The 21,181-nt window shown below is 40.7% G+C and overlaps 1 protein-coding gene across 3 annotated transcripts in view; it reads right to left on the bottom strand.

Moving 5' to 3' along the window:
• Positions 1 to 21,181, bottom strand: part of JAK1 (Janus kinase 1) — a 139,168-nt gene that overhangs the window by 50,138 nt on the left and 67,849 nt on the right. Inside the window, exons 2-4 of one of the 3 annotated variants that reach the window (XM_022581222.3) lie at positions 17,524 to 17,653; positions 15,856 to 15,902; positions 2,783 to 2,865 (exon numbers count right to left, since the gene is read on the bottom strand). In XM_022581222.3, the coding sequence (XP_022436930.2) occupies positions 2,783 to 2,788 (6 nt within the window). In that variant the 5' untranslated portion in view covers positions 2,789 to 2,865; positions 15,856 to 15,902; positions 17,524 to 17,653. The remainder of the gene's footprint in view (positions 1 to 2,782; positions 2,866 to 15,855; positions 15,903 to 17,523; positions 17,654 to 21,181) is intronic. The other 2 variants (XM_089921463.1, XM_022581220.3) reach the window with 2 other exon arrangements.

Here is a 21,181-nt window from a genome sequence, read left to right as displayed (position 1 = left end):
CCTGAATTTATTTTCTGTATTTGCACACAAGTTGTAGTTGAAAAATGTGCCTCATTCTGGAACCACTGATGTTAACATTACTAATATTCCTGTTACCTCTACCGGAATCATTTAACTTTTGAATAGACCTACTGGCACAAATTACACTTTTACTTTTATGTCTACCTCCCAGTAAACGGCAAGCTCGGGGAGGGCATTAACCATCCTTACCTATTTTCATGCCCCTAGAGCCTAGCCCAGGCTGGCTCTGAGATAGTACACACAAAAGGACTACCGATTCATGTTCATAAGCCACATGAATGGGTCATGAGAATTAATGAGTGGAGCCGGGTCCCTTCACCCCACGGACAGGCAGGACGATGGGCAGCACTTTGTGGCACCAGAAAGTAAGCGAGAAGCTTTGCTTTGAAAAGGTCAGAACCCACTGGTGAGAAGCTTGCAAATAAGTTACTCACCTGAGCGCCCTCAATGGGGAGAGCAACTAGGATCAACGAGCCAACCTCAGCAACTGAGCTTTGGGCATGGTGAGAAAAGAGAGGGGAACTAGGGAAAGTCCTGCATGTTCTTTCTCCCCCTCACCCCAGCACCAATGGCCTCAAACCAATTTCCCTGACCCCAGGTTCCTACTTTCCTCCTGCCTACCAAGCCAACCTTCACTTAGCCCCCAAAGTAATGTCCCCCTAGCACATCTCAGATCCTCTAAAGGCTCCCCATTAATCTAGAGACCAATCCTAAGCTCCTAACAGAGGCCCTCCATCACCTGGCCAGATAGCCGCACTGGCCTCATCTCATGTTATATCACTCTCGGCCTCTTACTGCAGGCTTGAAACTCACAAAGCTGCCATCTTCTTGTTACCCCCCCACCCCCACCCCCAAGCCGTTTATCTCATTTTCCTGCCTTTGCTCATGCTGATTCCTCTACCAGGAGTGCCTTCCCACCTCATCCCTTTCATGGCAAACTTCAATTGCCTTTAGAACTCAGCTCGGACATTACCTCCTCCAGGAAGCCACCTCTGAACCTCCATCCCACCTCCTGAGTTAGATGTCCTCTCTCAAACTCACCACACTGCACTGACCGCACTGAATTACAACCCTCTTATTCACCTGTCTGTCCCTCTCTCACTCCCACGTGCTGAGTTCCTTAAGGACAGGGACTGTGTCATTCATATTTGTATCACCAGTGCCTAGCACAGAGCTTGCAGAATGACCCAAAGCAAGTCACGGAGGGAGGGCCACAGTCACAGTTCTCTTAACCAAATTCTCTTCAACAAATTCATGTGCTTGGTCCGTTAGCTGCCCTGGTGAGGTGAGATACTTGCAGGAAGGACACGAACTAGATATGCCTCGATACTACAAACTAAAAGGCACTTGGTTTTATTTGTTTAATCTCCAAAATAAATCTGAAGATCAAAATTTTCCAGAGACCAGGCTGAAAGATTAGCTCATAACTTACCTTAAGGTTCAGATCAACTATCAAGGAAGAAAGTTTTAAAACCCAACACTGAGCCTCCAACTCCACCCCAACAATGAAAAATAGAGATGGAAGACAAAGTAGCTAGTCTGCTTTATAACTTAAGAAAAAACCTTTGTCCTTAAGAGTCTAAAGAGACATGGAGGGGGAAGAATTTAAAGATGGTATTATACACTTTCACCCTACAGAAATAATCAGGCAAATATACATAATTATATATGTACAAGATGTGGCACCATTTGAAATAGAAAACAAAAATACAATGTCCAACAGGAGAGCACTCAGTAAACAAAATTAAGAATATCAACATAAGGGCTTCTCTGGTGGCGCAGTGGTTCAGAATCCACTTGCCAATGCAGGGGACACGGGTTCGAGCCCTGGTCTGGGAAGATCCCACATGCCGCGGAGCGGCTAAGGCCCGTGTGCCACAACTACTGAGCCTGTGCTCTATAGAGCCTGCAGGCCACAACTACTGAGCCCGTGAGCCACAACTACTGAAGCCTCTGCGCCTAAAGCCCATGCTCTGCAACAAAAGAAACCCCTGCAATGAGAAGCCCTTGCACCGCAACAAAGAGTAGCCCCTGCTCACCACAACTAGAGAAAGCCCGCGTGCAGCAATGGAGACCCAATGCAGCCAAAAATAAATAAAATAAATTTATATATAAAAAAAAAGAATACCAACATAAAGGAATATTATGCAGCTGTTAAGGTGACATAAAACTATTTGACCCTTGGGCTCCCCTGGTGGCACAGTGTTTGAGAGTCCGCCTGCCGATGCAGGGGACACGGGTTCGTGCCCCGGTCCGGGAAGATCCCACATGCTGCTGAGCGGCTAGGCCCATGAGCCATGGTCGCTGAGCCTGCACGTCCAGAGCCTGTGCTCCGCAACAGGAGAGGCCACAACAGTGAGAGGCCTGCGTACCGCAAAAAAAAAAAAAAACCTATTTGACCCAACATTGAAAGATGTATATGACACACTGCAAAATGAAAAAAGCAAAACATGTATATTATGATCCTTCTGGTTATGCATTTGTACAATCTGGAAAAACAGACAATAATTTGTTAACAGTGGTGAATATCTAGGAGAGGTTACAAGGGAACTTAAGACTGTACTTCCCATATTTTAGTAGTTAAAAAAAAATCTCCAAAGTAGCACATGCAACATTTGGAACGAACAAAAATTAAAATAACGATATTGAAAAATAAATGGATATAGCACAGATAGCCCTATAAGTTTAAGATCAGTTTCATTATTCTTTATAGAAGCTATTTTCCTTTTTGTCTTTCTTTTAAATATGCAAATGTACATACCTGCATTTATCCAGCTGTCCAATGCCCCCCAAAAAGCAGACTGGATTTTCTTCTCTACTTTCCAAAACCCATTCAGAGCTGAGCTAAAGACAAAGATAAATAAATAAATCAGCTGCAGAGGTAACTGCATCAGAAAATAAGAGGACACTTTCATTAAGGAAGCAGCCCAAACCATAAACAGGCAGGAAAAAGCATTTGGGAGGAAGAAGATGGGGGTGGGGGAACATTGATGAGGACACTGAGAGGACAGAGAGACATCTTAGGGTGTAAACATCAAAGAAGAAGATGTTATTTTCACTGCTTCAAGAAAGGAAGCCAGGGACTTTTGCTTCTTGGTGTAGAGTGCCCTGTCCAGTGTGAATGAGGACTATGTGCCTTTTCCATCAACAACCTCTCTCTCTCTTGAGGCTGTGAACAATAGTTTAGGGGCCCAAAGATGTGCACTTTTATTTCCCATTTCTACTTCCTTTAGAATTACCCTCTTCCCAATCCAGTCTACTCCTGGCTTCATTTTAATGGTGAAACAGCAAATGGTATGGTGAAAGGAGGAGGGCCTGGGAACAAATCTGACCAATGATGCTTTCAGTTCACCAAATATTTTTTGAGTCATTCTTATCTGAAAACTTAGGCAGCAAATAAAGGTCCTCCCAACCTCACCTCAAAGCCTTATTCATACTAAACAGGAATAGCAGTTTGGTTCTGTAAAATTAAAGTTCCTGGTCCCATTCTTACCACCACCAACACCACCATCACCTACACAGCTCTGCATTGTGTTTTTGTTTTTTTGTTTTTGCGGTACGCAGGCCTCTCACTGTTGTGGCCTCTCCTGTTGCAGAGCACAGGCTCCGGAGGCACAGGCTCAGTGGCCATGGCTCACGGGCCCAGCCGCTCCGCGGCACGTGGGATCTTCCCGGACCGGGGCACGAACCCCCGTCCCCTGCATCGGCAGGTGGACTCTCAACCACTGTGCCACCAGGGAAGCCCTCTGCATTGTTTTAACAGCTTTCCTTGTTGCTTCTCACAAACTCTTTTTAAGAGTAAAATCAAACTATGTTTTGCAAATAAGGAGCAACCACTCTTAGTGATTTGAAAATGGCTGCCAAATTAATACAGATTATTGTCTCAGTTTTCTGTTGGTCATTCCACACATTTTATCAGAATCCAGCTTTAGGAGGAGCACAGTCCCATGCATGACAAGGCAGGAGTGGAGGGGTGCCTGGGGAAAGGGGGATGAGTTACCTCTGAGGCTGCAAGGCCAGCATTCCCACAGGACCTTAGAGTCGAAGTGGGAGATGGCACAAAACACAAAAGCAATCTAAAATCAGTAGAGTGGGTGTGGCATGATGTCATCTTTATGCCCCTTGCTAACTCCAATGACTGACACTGGAGAGGGCTGGTTTGGGAAGGTTTTCTGCAGTGGATAAGGCAAAACTAATGATAGGAGGCCAGGCAGGGGATATAAGTATGAATTTTGATGTGATGACTTTGACTTGGCTATTTTGTCATGACAGTTTTTAAAAGATTCAAAGAACAAATTATTATACTTTCAACTTTAAAAATGTAATATAACCAATTGTTTTAATTACATAAATAGATACCCTGCCTTGCAGCAAAACAGCAATCTGAAATTAGCTACATCTAATACCCTGCTTCAGCTCAGAAGCAGGTGTTCAAATCCCACATTTAGGAGACCCATTCGACAATTATTTTTGAGCAGTTCTTCGTGCCAAAAGCTGAACTATACCAGGAGGCCGCAACGAAGAACAAGAGCAAGATGGTCACTGCTCATGTGGAGCTGACAGTCCACAGGACTAAAAGAATCAAACAAAGATGCAGAGAAAGAAGTAATCATAAAGAACTTAAAATACCATGAAGGAAAAAGAGAGCATATAATAAGGAATGTGATTCAGCATGGGACTCAAGAGGGAAGTAACACTGAGCTGAGATGGAATGGCTATCATGGGAGGTGGGGAGAAAGCAGTTTGGGTAAAGGATGAGCATGTGCAAAGGCCCGGTAGAGGGAAGAAGCCAGTCCGGTCTCTCCAGATGCATAAATGGGGAAATCCCTCCAATATGCCTTTTTAGGTGTGGGTAAAGAACAGCATTACCACATTCATACTTGCTAACAGCATGCCTGGGGCCTTGCTACCCCATGTTTCCGGCAGCATGCTGCCAAGGATGAATGCAAATCAACCAGATGGCCTCCATGCTTTAGTGCCCCAAACCAGAAGAGGGACGCACACTCAGAACCTTTTAGAGTAGGAAGAGACCTGAAGTTCCACCAGTCCCTTTAAGAAGAGCTACTGCATAAATCTTTTTTTTTTTTTTTGGTACGCGGGCCTCTCACTGCTGTGGCCTCTCCCGTGGCGGAGCACAGGCTCCGAACGCACAGGCTCAGCAGCCATGGCTCATGGGCCCAGCCGCTCCACGGCATGTGGGACCTTCCCGGACCGGGGCACGAACCCGTGTCCCCTGCATCGGCAGGCGGACTCTCAACCACTGCGCCACCAGGGAAGCCCCTGCATAAATCTTTTTAAACTCACAAAAGCATTTTAATATGCACCATCAGATCACATGTTACTTGAACACAGGAGTCATGGGGATTGAGGATCAGACTACAATCACCAGGATTCTATCAAAACCCATAATCAAGAAGAGTTTGGTTTTTCCATTATTCATCCTCTACTACAAGCAACACTGTATTGAAATCACATTATACCTAATAATTTTCAAACTGACCTCCAGTATTACTGGACAGGACAAGAAAATGGTATCAATTTGTGATGCTTAGCCTAGAGATTAAACTCTGAGAAATCAAGATCAGCAACAGAATTTCTTGACAATATGCATTTACTCTGATATTTTTATAGGCTGATTCAACAACAAAAATCCCTGTTCTCAGAAAACTGACATTCCAATGATAAAAAATTAAACACACCCATATAGCACTTAAAAGGCATGCTAGGGCTTCCCTGGTGGCGCAGTGGTTAAGAATCCGCCTGCCAATGCAGGGGACACGGGTTCGAGCCCTGGACCAGGAAGATCCCACATGCCGTGGAGCAACGAAGCTCGTGCACCACAACTACTGAGCCTGTGCTCTAGAGCCCGCGAGCCACAGCTGCTGAGCCTGCGTGCCTAGAGCCCGAGCTCCGCAACAAGAGCAGACACTGGGATGAGAAGCCCGCGCACTGCGCAATGAAGAGTAGCCCCCACTCGCCGCCAACTAGAGAAAGCCCGCCTGCAGCAATGAAGACCTGACAGACCCAAAAATAAATAAATAAAATAAATTAAAAACAAACAAACAAAAAGGTAATCTGAACATTTAAACCTAAGACTGGTGACCCACTTTATGTGAAATGACGACTCATTCAGGATGACAAGTGTTTTTTGTGCTACAGCATTTATGCAATGGCTTCATTCAAATAACATTTCTTTCCAAATAAACTAAACAACATGCTCTAACTACTTACTTTTAGAACAAGTAGGAAAAGAGCAAGGTCAGCTTATAAATACTTTGGATAATTCCAAGAAATCAATTCAAGTTTCTTGCTACAAGGTACAAAAAGAACATCTTTAATGCTAGAAAAACTGACCAGTAGGAATCACTCAATACCCTTTAAAAATAACATGATTCACTGGGTTCCATTCCCAACTCAAATGAATACAAAGAAGCTCAGAAAATAGTAAGGATAAAATTGAGAAATCAAAAGCTTTTTGATGATAGCAGTGAATTCTTCCACCCTAACCTCCTTATAAATTTTCAAGGATTTGAAAGAAAATGCCTTTCTTTCATTTGAAGAAAGTGGCTTTAGTGGCTTTAGCCATTACTTTAGTGGCTCAATCTTGCAGATGCTACTTTACATGAAAAAAAAAATCAGGGAAATTTTGTAAATTCTCAATTGTTTTTCAGTTTATAAAAGTCTTATGCAAGAGATATGTATATCTAATACTCTGTGAATGAGGGAAAAGTAACAGAAACAAAATGCGATTCTGTGAGTCTGAACAGGACTAACTGCAATAAATGGGGTACCACAACTATTTTCTAAGATGCAAAATTCCAGAAATCAGTGTCTGAAGATATGGAAAGCCTGCTAAATTTTCAAGGATATCTTCTGAAATACAGGTATCTATTAAAGGAAGAACATAAAATTAAATTTTGAATAGTGGAGATGACAGACATAAAGATAGATCATATTAATATTCACAAATATGATGATCAGAATATGAGTGCTTTGGGCCAAAGGCCATGGCCAGATGTATATGATAAAAGTAGATTGGATGATGGTTAAAATCAATGACAAATGTATATGTATAACTGAATCACTTTGCTATACACCTGAAACTAACACAACATTGTTAATCAACTATACTCCAATATAAAATAAAAAATTTTTAAAAGGACTATCATTAAAGAAGGAATAAATGAAAGTAAAATTTTAAAAAATGTTTAAATCAATGACAAGACTCAAAATAAAATACTTTGGATATCTGATTTTTACTAGAGAAACCATCACACCTACAGTGAATTACTTAATGGATGACTTAAAGGAATCAAAGCTTTTGATTCCTGAAGTAGAAAATACAAATAAAATGTTGATGAATTAAGGTATGAACCCAGAAAAATTGAAAAGAGAAACATGTAATTTAGAAAATGTCCTGAAATCAGCTGCTTAATACCTTAAGAAATGTTAAGACTGAAGATCTTAAACCTTAAAAACCATCTTAGCAGGCACCAGTCTTAAGGTTGGTGAGGAAACCTGATGCAACAATATAAGTTCCAAGAGGGCAGGGACTCTTGTCACTTTTGTTCCATGCTTTACTGTATTAGGTGATCAGTAAGTAGCTAAATGGTTAAATGAAAGATGAAGGTAACAAAGCAAGCAACATCACCCAATGGAAATATCACCGTAATCCAGAGTGTGTGATTTTATTGCCTCTATACACAACTAGCAAGTGGACCTTGAGCAAGTCATTTAAATCTGAGCCCATCTGTGAACCTGAGAGGAAGCATCTTGCCCAACGGATCAAAAAAAATCTCTCAAAAAGTCTTCCTTAAGCTCCTACATGCCTTTTTCAAATGAGGCTATAGATGTGAAAGATGTTAGTGCTAAAGCAATATAATGTAGGCTTTATGGCAGGGGACTGAAGTGGGTGGCCAACTTGCTTAGAAGAACAAAGAATAAATAGGGATTCTGAGCAAAAGCCTGGTCATAAATCAAAGTCCCATTTCATAAGTCTCAGATGACACAGCAGAGCAGTTAAGAGCCTGAGCTGGAGTCATAAGGACCTGGGTTTGAATCCTGCCTATCCCACTGACTAGTGATTGTAATCTTAGGCAAGTTACTTACCCTCTCTAAACCTCAATGTTCTCAGCTGTAAGTGGGGGGATAAAAAATAGCATCTATCTCCTAAAGCTGTTAAGAGTTAAATTAGTTAATGCATATAAAGTACCTAACACAGAGTGTAGCAGGCAGTAAGCATTCCTATTTTGGTCGCAATTTCTGTTAAACTGATTACAGCTTGATGGAACACAGTTCCAGTCAAGGAGAGGGAGCTCCAGCATACACTGAGCATCTGTAACATCTCATGCACGGAGCTAGGCGCTTGCACTTAATTCTCATAAAAAGCAGAAGTTTCAGGCCAATCAGTGGGGGTGCCAGATGTCAAACACGTGACTGACTCCAAGGACCAGGCTTTTTCCACAGGGGTGTAAAAACTGCTTTAAAGTGCCCCCCATCACCAACACCACTGTCTTCTTAGTACTTTCCGTAGTCTAGCATCCACCTAGGAGACGGGTCTCATTCCGGGCCCCTCCCTCCAAAGACTGAAAGAACTGTCGTTCAACAAATCATGAAAGTGCCCTGGGCCCTGCCTGCGTTCCAGCCCACAACTATCACACTGCTCTGGCACCACAAGGGTAGGGGTGGATATGTGGGGAGGAAGTTCTGGTGGCCCTGGCAGAGGCCCACCCCATAGGCACGGAACCTCCTAAAGGCCTAACACACACACACACACACACACACACACACACACACACACACACACGCACACACACCCCAGGGAAAGCATCTTTCTTCCCTCTTAGTCTCATCACCCGGGGCTTTGCACCCACCGGAGCCTTGTCAATGACTCTGTCTGTTGCTCCCAGTGCCCCCTGCTTTACTGAGGCCCAGATAACTGTTCTGAGGAAGGCATCACAAGATGCTATGCAACGCTAATGGATTCCAGCCAAAAAGATGACATAAAAACAAAATCTGTTATTTTTTCCCGTCAGCAAGTCAGAATTATGGCTTTTCTATATGCTACTCTGGCCACACAGAATAACTCACTTCTAACTACAGCAGCAATTCCAGGAATACCCCAGAACCTTAAGTGCTGCTCCATTTACAATAAACTTCTAGGGATGATCAAACAATCAATGCCAACTCGATGATCCAGGGCTCTCTGCACTGTTCCCAGTGAGCCTGCTTTCCCTGAGAGACTGCTTCTGATCAAACTAAATTAAGTCAAAACGTGTTTTCCTAAAAGCCACACTGTATCAATATGCTTTGCTATCCCCCCCCTTTTATTTCTTTTACCACTAATACATCTATAATGTTATTAAAGAGCACAGAATACACTGGTCAAAATATGGTGACAGAAGTGGGTGCTCCAAAGGTGGGGAAAATGGCTTGTCTGCACCTTCTGTGCTTTCCAATCGTTCATCACTAAAATACTTATTAAGCACTTGTACCATCACAATAAAACCTTGCATTTATATGGTACTTTATAGCTTAAAAAGAGCTTTCACATCTATAACCACATTCGAGTCTTACAGCTCCTTTCACAGATGAGAAGACTCAGCCTCGGACATTCCCACGGCCAAGTGGCTAGTGAGTGGTGAGGCCAGGCTCAGACACACTTCTCAGTCTCCAGCTTCACTGCCCTTTCAGTTTGCCACATTTCCTTGGGCAAGGCGCGGGCTTTGAGGGAATCTAAGGAAGAACCACGCTTAAAATCTAAGCCCACCAAAACCCTCCAGTCTATTATTAATAGTTGGCAAGCATTAAGAACTACAGGAGTTAAGAAGAGAGGGCTGTGAAGTGACCAGGTAGAGTGGACTCTGTTCCCAGCCTTGAGGAATAGAGACAATCTAAAAGGAAAGGAAGGGTGCAGCTGTCCTGGAAAAGGGCTGGAGGAAGGAAAATCAAGAGGGTGGAGCTGCAGGAAGGACTATGCAGACCAAGAGGGATCAGGCAGGAAAGAAGTAGACAGAGTGAAAAGGTGAGGCAGGGTCGGACTGAGGAGAGGGGGGTAGGGGTGGGGCGGGGGGAGGCAGGGTCGGACTGAGGAGAGGGGGGTAGGGGCGGGGCGGGGTGGGGGGAGGGAGAGAGAGGGAGAGAGAGAGAGAGAACACGCACCTGCGGGCACCAGCTTCTGTCTGTAAGCAATACAAGAAACTGCCTGGTATTGAAAAAATCTCTAAAGCTCTCTGAACACAAATCCTGTGTAACAAGGAAAGTATTAGATGACCTCCACAGTTCTTTACAGAACAGAAGCAGTTAGAAGCCTGGGCCTAGAGTCACCCTAACCTGGGTTCAGACCCCAGCTCTAATGTCTGTGTGACCTTAGCCACGCTTTTCAACCTCTACACGTTTCTGTTTCCTCTGGGATTAATGAAGTATCTACAGGGCTGTTGTGAAGACTCAAGATTTCTCTAAGTCTCTTCCTCTAAAGTATGTTTTTACTGGCTCACACTCAAAAAGCTCACAGTTCATTAATCAGTTTTCTGTGAGTATACTCAAGGCTTTTAAAAATGTTTAGATTAAAAAAAAAAGTAACAAAGCAAACAAACCCTAACTTACAAATGTTTGAAATCATATTATGCTGCACCCTAATAAAACCAATTCCTCATTAACTTGTATTTCCAAAGTGTCGTGATGCAAAGACATAAAACCTCTTGCAGATATGCCATCTGGTGAAACTTCAAGGTAACTATAATTTGAAGGAATATACAGGAAGCAACCCTGAATCCCCTCCATGCCTTGCTAACTTTTACTAATTTATTTGTGTGTCTACTGCATATTTACCTACTCCCTCTCTGTTATGTACTAAGCTCTTTGGGGGCAGAAATCCATCTAACGTGTTTCCTGTTAAGTCTTTACCCACTTAGGGTTCTGGGATGCAAACAACAGAAACCAACTCTGTCTACCTTAGGATGAAAATAAATTAAGAGGAAGATATAAGAACACAGGAACAGTCTGATAAGGACATCGTTCTAGCACGGCCACCACTGGTCACCAGCCATCACCACAACTGGACTCCTCATTCTGCTGCTTCCACGAATGATCTCAAGCCACCCCTATGTATTTGTACCATTCCTTCCAGAAGCTAAGTCTTGGGACAGAGGAATCCAATAGGCTGGACTTGGTTCACCACTAGTCATGTGTCTGTACCTCCTTCAGCTTCCACAGCAACAACGGATGATCACTCCAGAAATGAAGGGGGTTCAGAAGCTGGACAATGTCAATGCATGTTAATTGCTATCAAATGGCAATGTCCACTCCAGTCTATACCCCAAAGGAGCTCAGCTATTGCCTCAAAATATAAAGTGACGCTGGGGAGAGAAATAAAAGGAAATCTCAAGGAAAGTGTTTCCCTACATGGTCTCCTGCACCTCTCCTCAACCAAGAAACTGTAATCAGTTTTCCTGTTTAGACTTGAAATAGCCTCTACCAACAGCCTCCAGTGCTGCACTAAGGCAGAGCTCTTCGTGAACTGTGTTTGCACAGTGAGTAATCCACTCGGTCTTCACCAGGACAGCAGACTTGATCACCAGGTCAACACTGCTCCTCCACAGCACGGAGCCTCCTCTCTCCTCTCCACCTGCCCCAGTTGTCTCCGGCACCAGCCAAGAGTCCAGTAACGGTTACACACCACTATCTGACATCCTAGGAACCCATGCTGACCGCTTTTCAAACCTTTTTTACCATGATCTACAGTAAGAAATGTGTGTATGACAAAAAATGAATTTCACAGAAAAATATCCTCACTACATGTAATTCACTCTGATATTTTCTATTCTATACTATTTTCTTCTCTTTAATAATAGATTTTAAATGCTAAATAAGACCCACAAAATCGATTTCATAGTCCGCTAATGAATAATAAACCACCGTTTGAGAAACACTGGTTTAAAGGACTGAACAAGATTACCAAAACAGAATTTACTTTATAATCACTGTTTATAGTCAGCTGAACATAAAATAGTGAACTGCATTTCATCTGGAATTCCTCTATGAGAAGATCATCCCTCTTTTCCCAAACCATGCAGCCTATGATGTTTTAAAACAAACAGCTGCACTGAGATCCACACTGCCACACTCACAGTCATTTCACAATACAGGTTCTTCTCCCAGAAAGCTCTTCAGCTGTTTACTTCCTAAATCCATATAATGCTACCAGAGATCAAGGAAATGTAGAAACATATCCACAAGGCATGGAAGATTCAGATTTTAAATTCTGCCATTACCCATGATTTATTCCCATAATCCCCAGTTTCTAACCTTAGAATCACATCTCCTAGTGATGCTTTGCAGGAAACTAAAGAATTCAAAATCCTTTGTTTCCTTCACATCTGTGCAAACTTTTCAATGTATTTTATGGAAATAACCATTGTAAACGGAGAGAAGAATTCAGCGCATGGTCATCAATGGATATTTCTAGGGAGGAGAAAGCTTCCCAAGTTTTGAAGGTTTAAACAGATAGTATATTATGATGAATTTAGCTAGGAGTCTTCTGCAGCAACATAAAATTATGTTTTCTCTACCAATGAACTGACAAAGGTGAGCAAATACAGCTATTCTTTCTCAAGATAAATGCTTACTTTATACTCTGCTCATAAGAAGGCAGAACCTCAATGAGACACTTTTTTGTATCCTTAAAGCGAGGCCCCAAGCAGGGCCAGAACATGACCACAGCCATAATTCTTTTATCAAAGGGCCCCTGTCTAACAGACAACAGGCATCCATCTCGTTGCACCAAAATATTCAGTGGCAATGCCTGCTCTTCATTCATTCAATTTTCCTGTTTAATTTTTGGGGGGAAGGAGGGGAATGGTACAGACTTCAGCCATGGAGCTTCTTTGGCCTCTCCTTTTAAGAGAAAAAAATGTAGAAAGAGAGAAAGGGAGGATAATTTTCTAAGAGCACTGTGGAGGTAAATATTATGGTAGGATGTTAATGACAAATTAGACTAAAAAGAAAAACATAAACATAATAACAACTAGAAGGAATAACTCCCTCGCTCCTGGACATTTTCATTAAGTAAAATAACCAACCAAACAAAAACTCATTATGAAAAGCCTGTGAAGCACACTTTGGTGGGAATAAAAGAATGCAAGAAAAGATGTTATCATCAAAGAAGAGTTAGCAACCCAAGAATGTGCAAAAGTAGTAATATTGATACATGATTGATTGCCAAACACAAGACACATCCAACCAAGGCAAAGAGTATGCTCAGAGAAGGTGTGAGTGGGGGGTTGAGGTAATTAACCCAATCCAGAAGAATTCAGGAAAAACCAGCATGGTGGAGTTAACCATTCTGGTCAAGAAGAACTGAGCTAGAACACTGGCCCTGGCACTCAGTCGCTGGGATCAGGTTACTTTTTAACTTTCAGTGATTATTTTTTCATTTGCAAATAAAGATAACAGTAATTCTTTTACAGGACTGTTTTACACTCTGAGAGAAAAAATATGTATAGGTCTAGTAGAACACCTGGCCCATATTAGGCATATAATAGTATGACCATTATGGGGCAGGTGGGATTTGAACTGGGCCTTTAGGAATGGGGAAGATACAAATAGGAAGAGAACAGCAGCCAACTGAGGGGAACATTCCAAATAATGGAAACATGAAGAAATAACAAAAGAAGGAAAGGGGCTGTGTAAAACCCTTTGGAGACTGACCAGAAGGTTTGTGTAGAATAGAAAGAAATGAGAAAAAGGAGAAAGCTGAGACCAGTTTACAGCAGACCATAAATGCCCAACTCAGGAGTATGGACTTTCCTTTGAGGAGACAACCCCAGAGGAGAACTCAAATCCCCAGACTCACATGAATTCCTCAGAAACAAGAAAAGTCCCCCAGTATGTGAATATGTGCTATGTAGAGATGGGGGGAACTCAGACACAAGGAGATGACAGGGAAAAGCATGGGGACACTTTAAATTCATCTGCAGAAAATAATATCCTCTTTTAAAATATTTTAAATGAGTCAACTAGTCCTTGATGGATATACAGGCACTGTACACTAAGATTCTCCACCTCCCCTTTCCCTCAGTGTGAACATCCCAGGACAATAAAAGTTAACTGAGCAAACAGCCGCAAATATTGCCACTGGTAAGAGCTAATTTGAATATTCATGGAGGGGATCCATACTCTAACCCCACCTTACTACACACACATAACTCCCACAAAGAACAACTTTTAAAAAATAATAATAAAATAAGAAGCTAGAGGTTTTCTTCTGCAAATTACACTGTGAATGAGTCAGAAAAAACTTTCCCAAAGCTTTTGTCCTCATGGCTGAAGAGCCAGCCTGGCTGGGACATTTCCTAACAGCACTGGGGGAACGAATATTCTGCTGCTGTTGATTAATCCTCCTCTGCAGTGCAGCCTCACAGAGTTGTTCACGGGGCTACCCTTGGGAGTCACTCTGAATTATTTTTATAACATCTTGTCCTTGGATAAAAGGAAACACAGAGTCAGAAATAGGAGGTTAGGAGGTCACCTATTACTCAGCAGAGTTGTTTACACAGCCTTGTTTCCCTCTTATCCAGAGTCAATGTCCTGGATAATTGATAGATATAAGGTACGCACATTTCCAGGGATCTAAATATGGCAGGATTCACAAAAATCATGTTCAATGGAAATTTCTCTGCCTTTGATGATTCAGAAGAGCATATCAGACCTTCTCAGGCCTTAGAATCATGATTATGACCAATTTTCATTTCACAGAACTGTAAGGGGTGGAACTGGGGGGCGGGAGGGGAATCCGGTTAGTGGAATTTGCATGAACAAGTTCCTTTGTACTAGCATTCATTTCAACAGTCTCTGTGGTCATAAAAAAAAGAACGAAAATGTCATTTGCAGAGACAAGGATGGACCTAGAGACTGTCATACTGAGTGAAATAAGTCAGACAAAGACAAATGTATGATATAGCTTATATGTAGAATCTAAAAAAATGGTACAAATGAACTTATTTACAAAACAGTAATAGAGTCACAGATGTAGAAAACAAACTTATAGTTCCCAAGGAGGAAAGTGGGGAGGAGGGATAAATTGGGAGACTGGGATTGACATATACACACTACTATATATAAAATAGATAACTAATAAAAACCTACTGTATAGCACAGGGAACTCTACTCAATACTCTGTAATGACCTATATGGAAAAGAATCTAAAAAAAGAGTGGATATATGTATATGTATAATTGATTCACTTTGCTGTACAGCAGAAACACAACATTGTAAATCAACTATACTCCAATAAAAATTAACTTTAAAAAATAAAAAAAAAAAGAATAAACAGTCTCCATTAGTTTACATGAACGTTTTATCAACCCATGCAGCCCTCTGATGTGTGTCTAGCCAGGTGGTACCTGAACATTTCTGTCTTGGCCAAAAGAACTGTGTTTGTCCAGTGCATTACACGGGTACACACAGCTAATAAGTAGCAGAAATGCAGCACAAAACTGATCCTCAGATGCCACATCTCATGGATCTCACACTGTACTAAAACAAATATTAATGAAGGAACCTCTGTCTTTTTAGCCTTTCTCCAAATGAATACAAAAAAGCAAAGTTGGCGTAACTATACATAACCATTAACTAATCAAAATCAATACAAAATCAATAAACACAGTCAATAAATACAATTATATACTTTTTACAGCTTACAAAAAGCACTTTCAATATATGATCTCCATTAATCCTCACAATAATTTTAAGTATCATTCCTCTTATTTTGATCATAAGTAAACTAAGGCCTAGAGATACTTAAGTGACTTGTAAAAGGTCATATGTATTTATTACCTGGGACTCAAATCCAAGTCATCAGGAGGCAAAGGAAATGGAAACAACTAAAGAAAAAATGACAAATGATCATGGTGAAAAGGTCATATTTCACTAACAGTCAAATTAAAATAACAGGATGCTATTTTTTATCTATCCAATCAGTAAAGGTGGTGTAGCTGTTTATAAACATAGATACAATCCTGGATTAGTTAGAAGTATAAATTACTGTCATCTTCAAACTATAAAAGTTACTTAGACTCATGATAATAAAAATATACATTCAATAATATAGAAACATATCACTGAAAAGCTAAAGTTCCTCTCCCTACTTCCCAGAGATAATCACTACTCAGTTTTTTGGTGCAACCTTTCTTGAGGACAATTTGGCCTCATATATCAGTTTGGACTTAAAAACCCTCACATTCTGATTCAGTAACCCCACAATATGTTAATGAAAAAGGCAGGTTACAAAACAGCATGCAGAGGAGGAGCCTAGCTATGTTGCATAGACACACACAAATAATCCTAGAGAGAGAAAAAAGATGGAAGATGGGGAGGACATTGCAGGAAAAATTACCCATTTAATAACAGTGATTATCTTGGGTGTCTGTGGGGATAGTGATGACTTCATTTTGTACATTCTTTAAGATTTTTCAAGTATTCTACCACAACTATGTGTTATTCCATTCAGGGGGGAAAAGTAATTCGCCCAAGTTACACAAGGAGTTAGGGTTGGGATTGGGGCGTTTAGGAGAGATGATTCCTAGTCCACTATTTAAGCCATCCTATCAATATATCCTGCTCTGCCTGCTGTAATTTTAAAACAGTTCAACAGTTACCAACAACCCAAAGCAACTAAGAGATGTGACAAGCCAAAACGTAATTATTTGTTAATAAGTGATAGAGGTATGAAGTGCTATGACTTCAGAGGAGAAAGAGGTCACTGGTGCACAGAACAATTCCAAAGGCTTCATAAGTCAGATTTAGAAAGGTAAAGAGAAAAAAGCACGCTCCATTCCAGATGAAGATAAAGGTGTGATCAAAGGCAGCAGGAAGAAAACCAGCAAGCCTATTTGGTGGACAGTAAGCAGACTTCAGCATATTCATGAAGAGAAGCAGGAAATCAGACCGAGAAAGGTACACTGGGGTCAGACTGAGATGGAAGAGACGATGGAGGAGTGGCGAGAGGGCCTGGGAGTCACAGATCGCTTACACATCCAACTGGTGAATAAGCCCCAATCATTCTAACTCCTTTGTCTCCATCCACTTCTTTCCATCATCCCATGATTTCTCTCTCCAATTAGGGCAACACTGTCCTGAAAAGTTTCTGCTTTCCTTCTCATATGCCTCTATTCCAGTCTCCACGATGCAGCCTATTTCTAAACTGCAAATCTGAAAATCTTATGCTTTCTCTTAAACTCCTTTATTTTCTACTCTCTTAAGATGGCCTTCATAGCTACTTGTGATCTAACCTCCCATGGCTTATCACTGTTTGTACCCCAAACTCCAATGTACTATTTGCAGTTCCTGGAATCCAGTCCTGGAATCCAGTACACCCTTGTCCTCCAAGCCTTTGCCACCCCCATTCATTCTTCAGTTCACAGCTCAGAAATCATATCCATCTTCCAGGCTTCCCTGACTTGATGCACCTGCCAAGCTGAGGCATCCAGAGCAACCTGTGCTTACCTTTACAGCAGCACTTATAATCCTGCTCTGTGACCATCTGTAGAATTGTGTCTTCTCCACTGTCTTTGAGCCCCATGAGGGCAGGGACTGTAGCTGTTATCTGGCTATACACAGCACCCAACAACAGTGCCTAGGGTACAGCAGATATTCAATAAATGCTTGTGGAAGGAACAGATGCTTAAACATTTCCTTTTCCAGGATGCCTCCCCTGACCATCCCCACTTCCCTCTAGAAGTACTCACCTAATCCATGTCAATATTATATACCGGTTTGCATTTAAGAAACTGTTTTATAAGAGTAAATGTAGTTATAGGCTTTATTGAATTGTGCAAAACTACTTAACTTTGTATTTTTTTGTATCTTCCCCCACCTGAGATTTTGCAACGTGTCGGGAGTTGCCTAGGCGAAATGATAAAGAAAGTCTAATACTGTACATCAAATCAATTCAGCCAGCAAGTGAAATAAAAACCCAAGTTCATAATAATTACGGACCAAATGTTGATTTCTGTTACAGAAGAATCAATGATAAATTGTGAACCAAATTTACAGGTAGTTTTAAAATATTCTCTTACCTACAATTATATTGCAAGGCATTTAAATTTTTTAAATTTATTTTTAAAGTATACAATTCAGCAACTTTTAGTATGTTCATAAAGTTGTACAACCATTACCACTATCTAATTCTAGAACATTTTCATGTTCATGCCCATTAGTAGTCACTCTCCATTCTCCCCTCTACATCCCCTGACAGTCATTAATTTATTTGCCTATTCTGGACATTTCATATAAATGGAATCATACATTATGTGGCCTTTTGTGTCCGGCCTATTGCACCTAACATAATAACTTTTTCAAGGTTCATCCATGTTCCTAAATCTCTATGCCTCGATTTCTTTATAAAATGGGCTTCAATAAATGGTGTTTGGAAAACTGAACAGCCACATGCAAAACAATGAAACTGGATCCTGCCATTTACCACCTAAAATATTTATAATTTCACTTTTATAATTTCACATCTAAGGCTATTGTAGACGATTATAAAAACTGTCATCAACTAAGTGGAAATATTGTATATTAACATTATTCATTCATTCATGCAACAATATTTGTTGTTTAAATTGTATTAAATTGTATTGAAGCAAATTATATTAAACTGCCTACAATCCTGTCTATAAAAAAAAAAATGAAACTGGGCCACTATCTTATGCCATACACAAAAGTCAACTCAAAATAGATTATAGACTTAAACATAAGACCTGAAACCACAAAACTCCTAGAAGAAAACACAGGCAGTAAGTTCCTTGATGTCTTGATTTTAGTCTTGGTGATTTTTTTCAATTTGACACCAAAAGCAAAGGCAACAAAACAAAAAGAAACATGGGGTAGTACATCAAGTTAAAATGCTTCTGCACAGCAAAGGAAACTATCAACAGAATGAAAAGGCAACCTACTGAATGGGAGAAAATATTTTCAAGTCATATATCTGATAAGGGGTTAATATCCAAAATATATAAGGAACTCATAACTCAATAGCAAAAACAGAACAAAATTCCACAAACAATCCAATTAAAAAATGGTCAGAGGATCTGAATAGATGTTTTTCCAAAGAAGACATACAGATGGCCAACAGGTACATTAAAAAGCACTCAACATCACTAATCATCAGAGAAATGCAAACCAAAACCACAATGAGCTATCACCTCATATCTGTTAGAATAGCTATTATCAAAAAAACAAAGAATAACAAGTGTTGACGAGGATATGGAGAAAAGAGAACTCTTGTGCACTGTTGGTGGGAATGTAAACTGGTGCAGCCACTATGAAATAGAGTAGGAGGTTCCTCAAAATATTAAAATAGAACTACCATATGATTCAGGTATTTATCTGAAGGAAATGAAAACACTAACTCGAAAAGATATCTGCACCCCCTATGTTTAACTGCAGCATTATTTACAATAGCCAAGACACAGAAACAACTTAAGTGTCTATCAAAGAATGACTGATATAGAAAATTAATATATACATAATGGAATATTATTCAGCCACAAAAAAGGAGGAAACTCTGCCATTTGTGACAACATCAATGGACCTTGAAGGCACTATGCTAAGTGAAATAAGTCAGAGCAAGACATACTGCATGATCTCACTTACATGTGGAATCTTAAAAAAACAAAAACAAAAACCAAACTCACAGATACTGAGACTAGATTGGTGGTTGCCAGAGGTGGGGGGTAGAAGGGTAGGTGAAACGGGTGAAGGGGGTGAAAAGGTACAAACTTCCAGTTATAAGATAATAAGTCCTGAGGATGTAATGTACAGCACAGTGACTACAGTTATCAATACTGTATTGTATATTTGTAAGTTACTGAAAGAGCAAATCTTAAAAGTTCTCATTGTAAGAAAAAAAATGGTAACTATGTGTGGTGATAGACATTAAATTTACCATGGTAATCATTTCCAAGTATAAACATATATCAAGTTATGTTGTATACCTAAAACTAATAATGCTATACGTCAATTATATCTAAATGAATGAATGAATGATCTATGAAACTAGAAGGTCTAAAGTAAACAACATATTAGAAATGTATTTTTTAAATGTGAAAAAAAAAAGAATAAAAGTTCGTAAGAATTTTAAAAAAATTTTGACTAATACCAGATGATGGTAATATAAAGTCCTTGCCAGGGATAAAAGAACTACATGGCGGGGGCTTTCCTGGTGGCACAGTGGTTAAGAATCCGCCTGCCAATTCAGGGGACACGGGTTCAAGCCCTGGTCCAGGAAGATCCCACATGCCATGGAGCAACTAAACCCGGCACCACAACTACTGAACGTGCACTCTAGAGCCCGCGAGCCACAACTACTGAAGCCTGCATGTCACAACTACTGAAGCCTGTGTGCCTAGAGCCCGTGCTCCGCAACAAGAGAAGCCACCACAATGAGAAGCCCGCGCACCGCAACGAAGAGCAGCCCCCGCTCACCGCAACTAGGGAAAACCCACGCGCAGCAATGAAGACCCAACGCAGCCATAAATAAATAAACAAACAAAGAACTACGTGGTTGCTACCTTGACCATAAACTCTAAATGACACCTTTTCTCATGAAAGTTATGATGACACAACCCACCTGTGTTCTAGCCCACACATCCGACTCAGGGTCAGAAATCATGTTCAATACATTATCATCCTACAGATTATCCTACAATCAAAATCTAACTTGGGTTTTCTCCCTGGCACATCCCATGCACTTGGGAAAGTCACCAGCTTGACTGTAAGTTCCTAGAGGGCAAGAACAAGATCTTTTCTTCTCAAGCCTTCTCTTGAGGCTTCAAGGCATAGTTGGCACAGTGCTGTGAAATTAATAGGTATATATATATTTGTTCAACAACACTTAGATACTACTATGTGCCAGGCACTGTACTAAGGGCTATGGTTATAATGAGAAACAAGAAAAACAAGATTCTTTAATACAGAAACAGATATAACTTTTTAAATGTTGGTTAGGTTAATGAATCTGAACCAGAAAATGTCACAGCCAGGAGTGACATTAGTGATTAATTCATTCAATCTACTCATTATAAACACGGACAAAGACCAAGTCAGAAAGAGAAAAACAAGTATCGTATATTAACACATATATGTGGAATCTGAAAAAACT

The sequence above is a fragment of the Delphinapterus leucas genome, chromosome 1, assembly GCF_059928025.1.
Source record: "Delphinapterus leucas isolate spDelLeu-1000000601 "Yukka" chromosome 1, BTC_Dleu_Yukka2, whole genome shotgun sequence".
Taxonomy (NCBI): Eukaryota; Metazoa; Chordata; class Mammalia; order Artiodactyla; family Monodontidae; genus Delphinapterus; species Delphinapterus leucas.
This window is presented reverse-complemented; position numbering and strand designations above follow the sequence as displayed.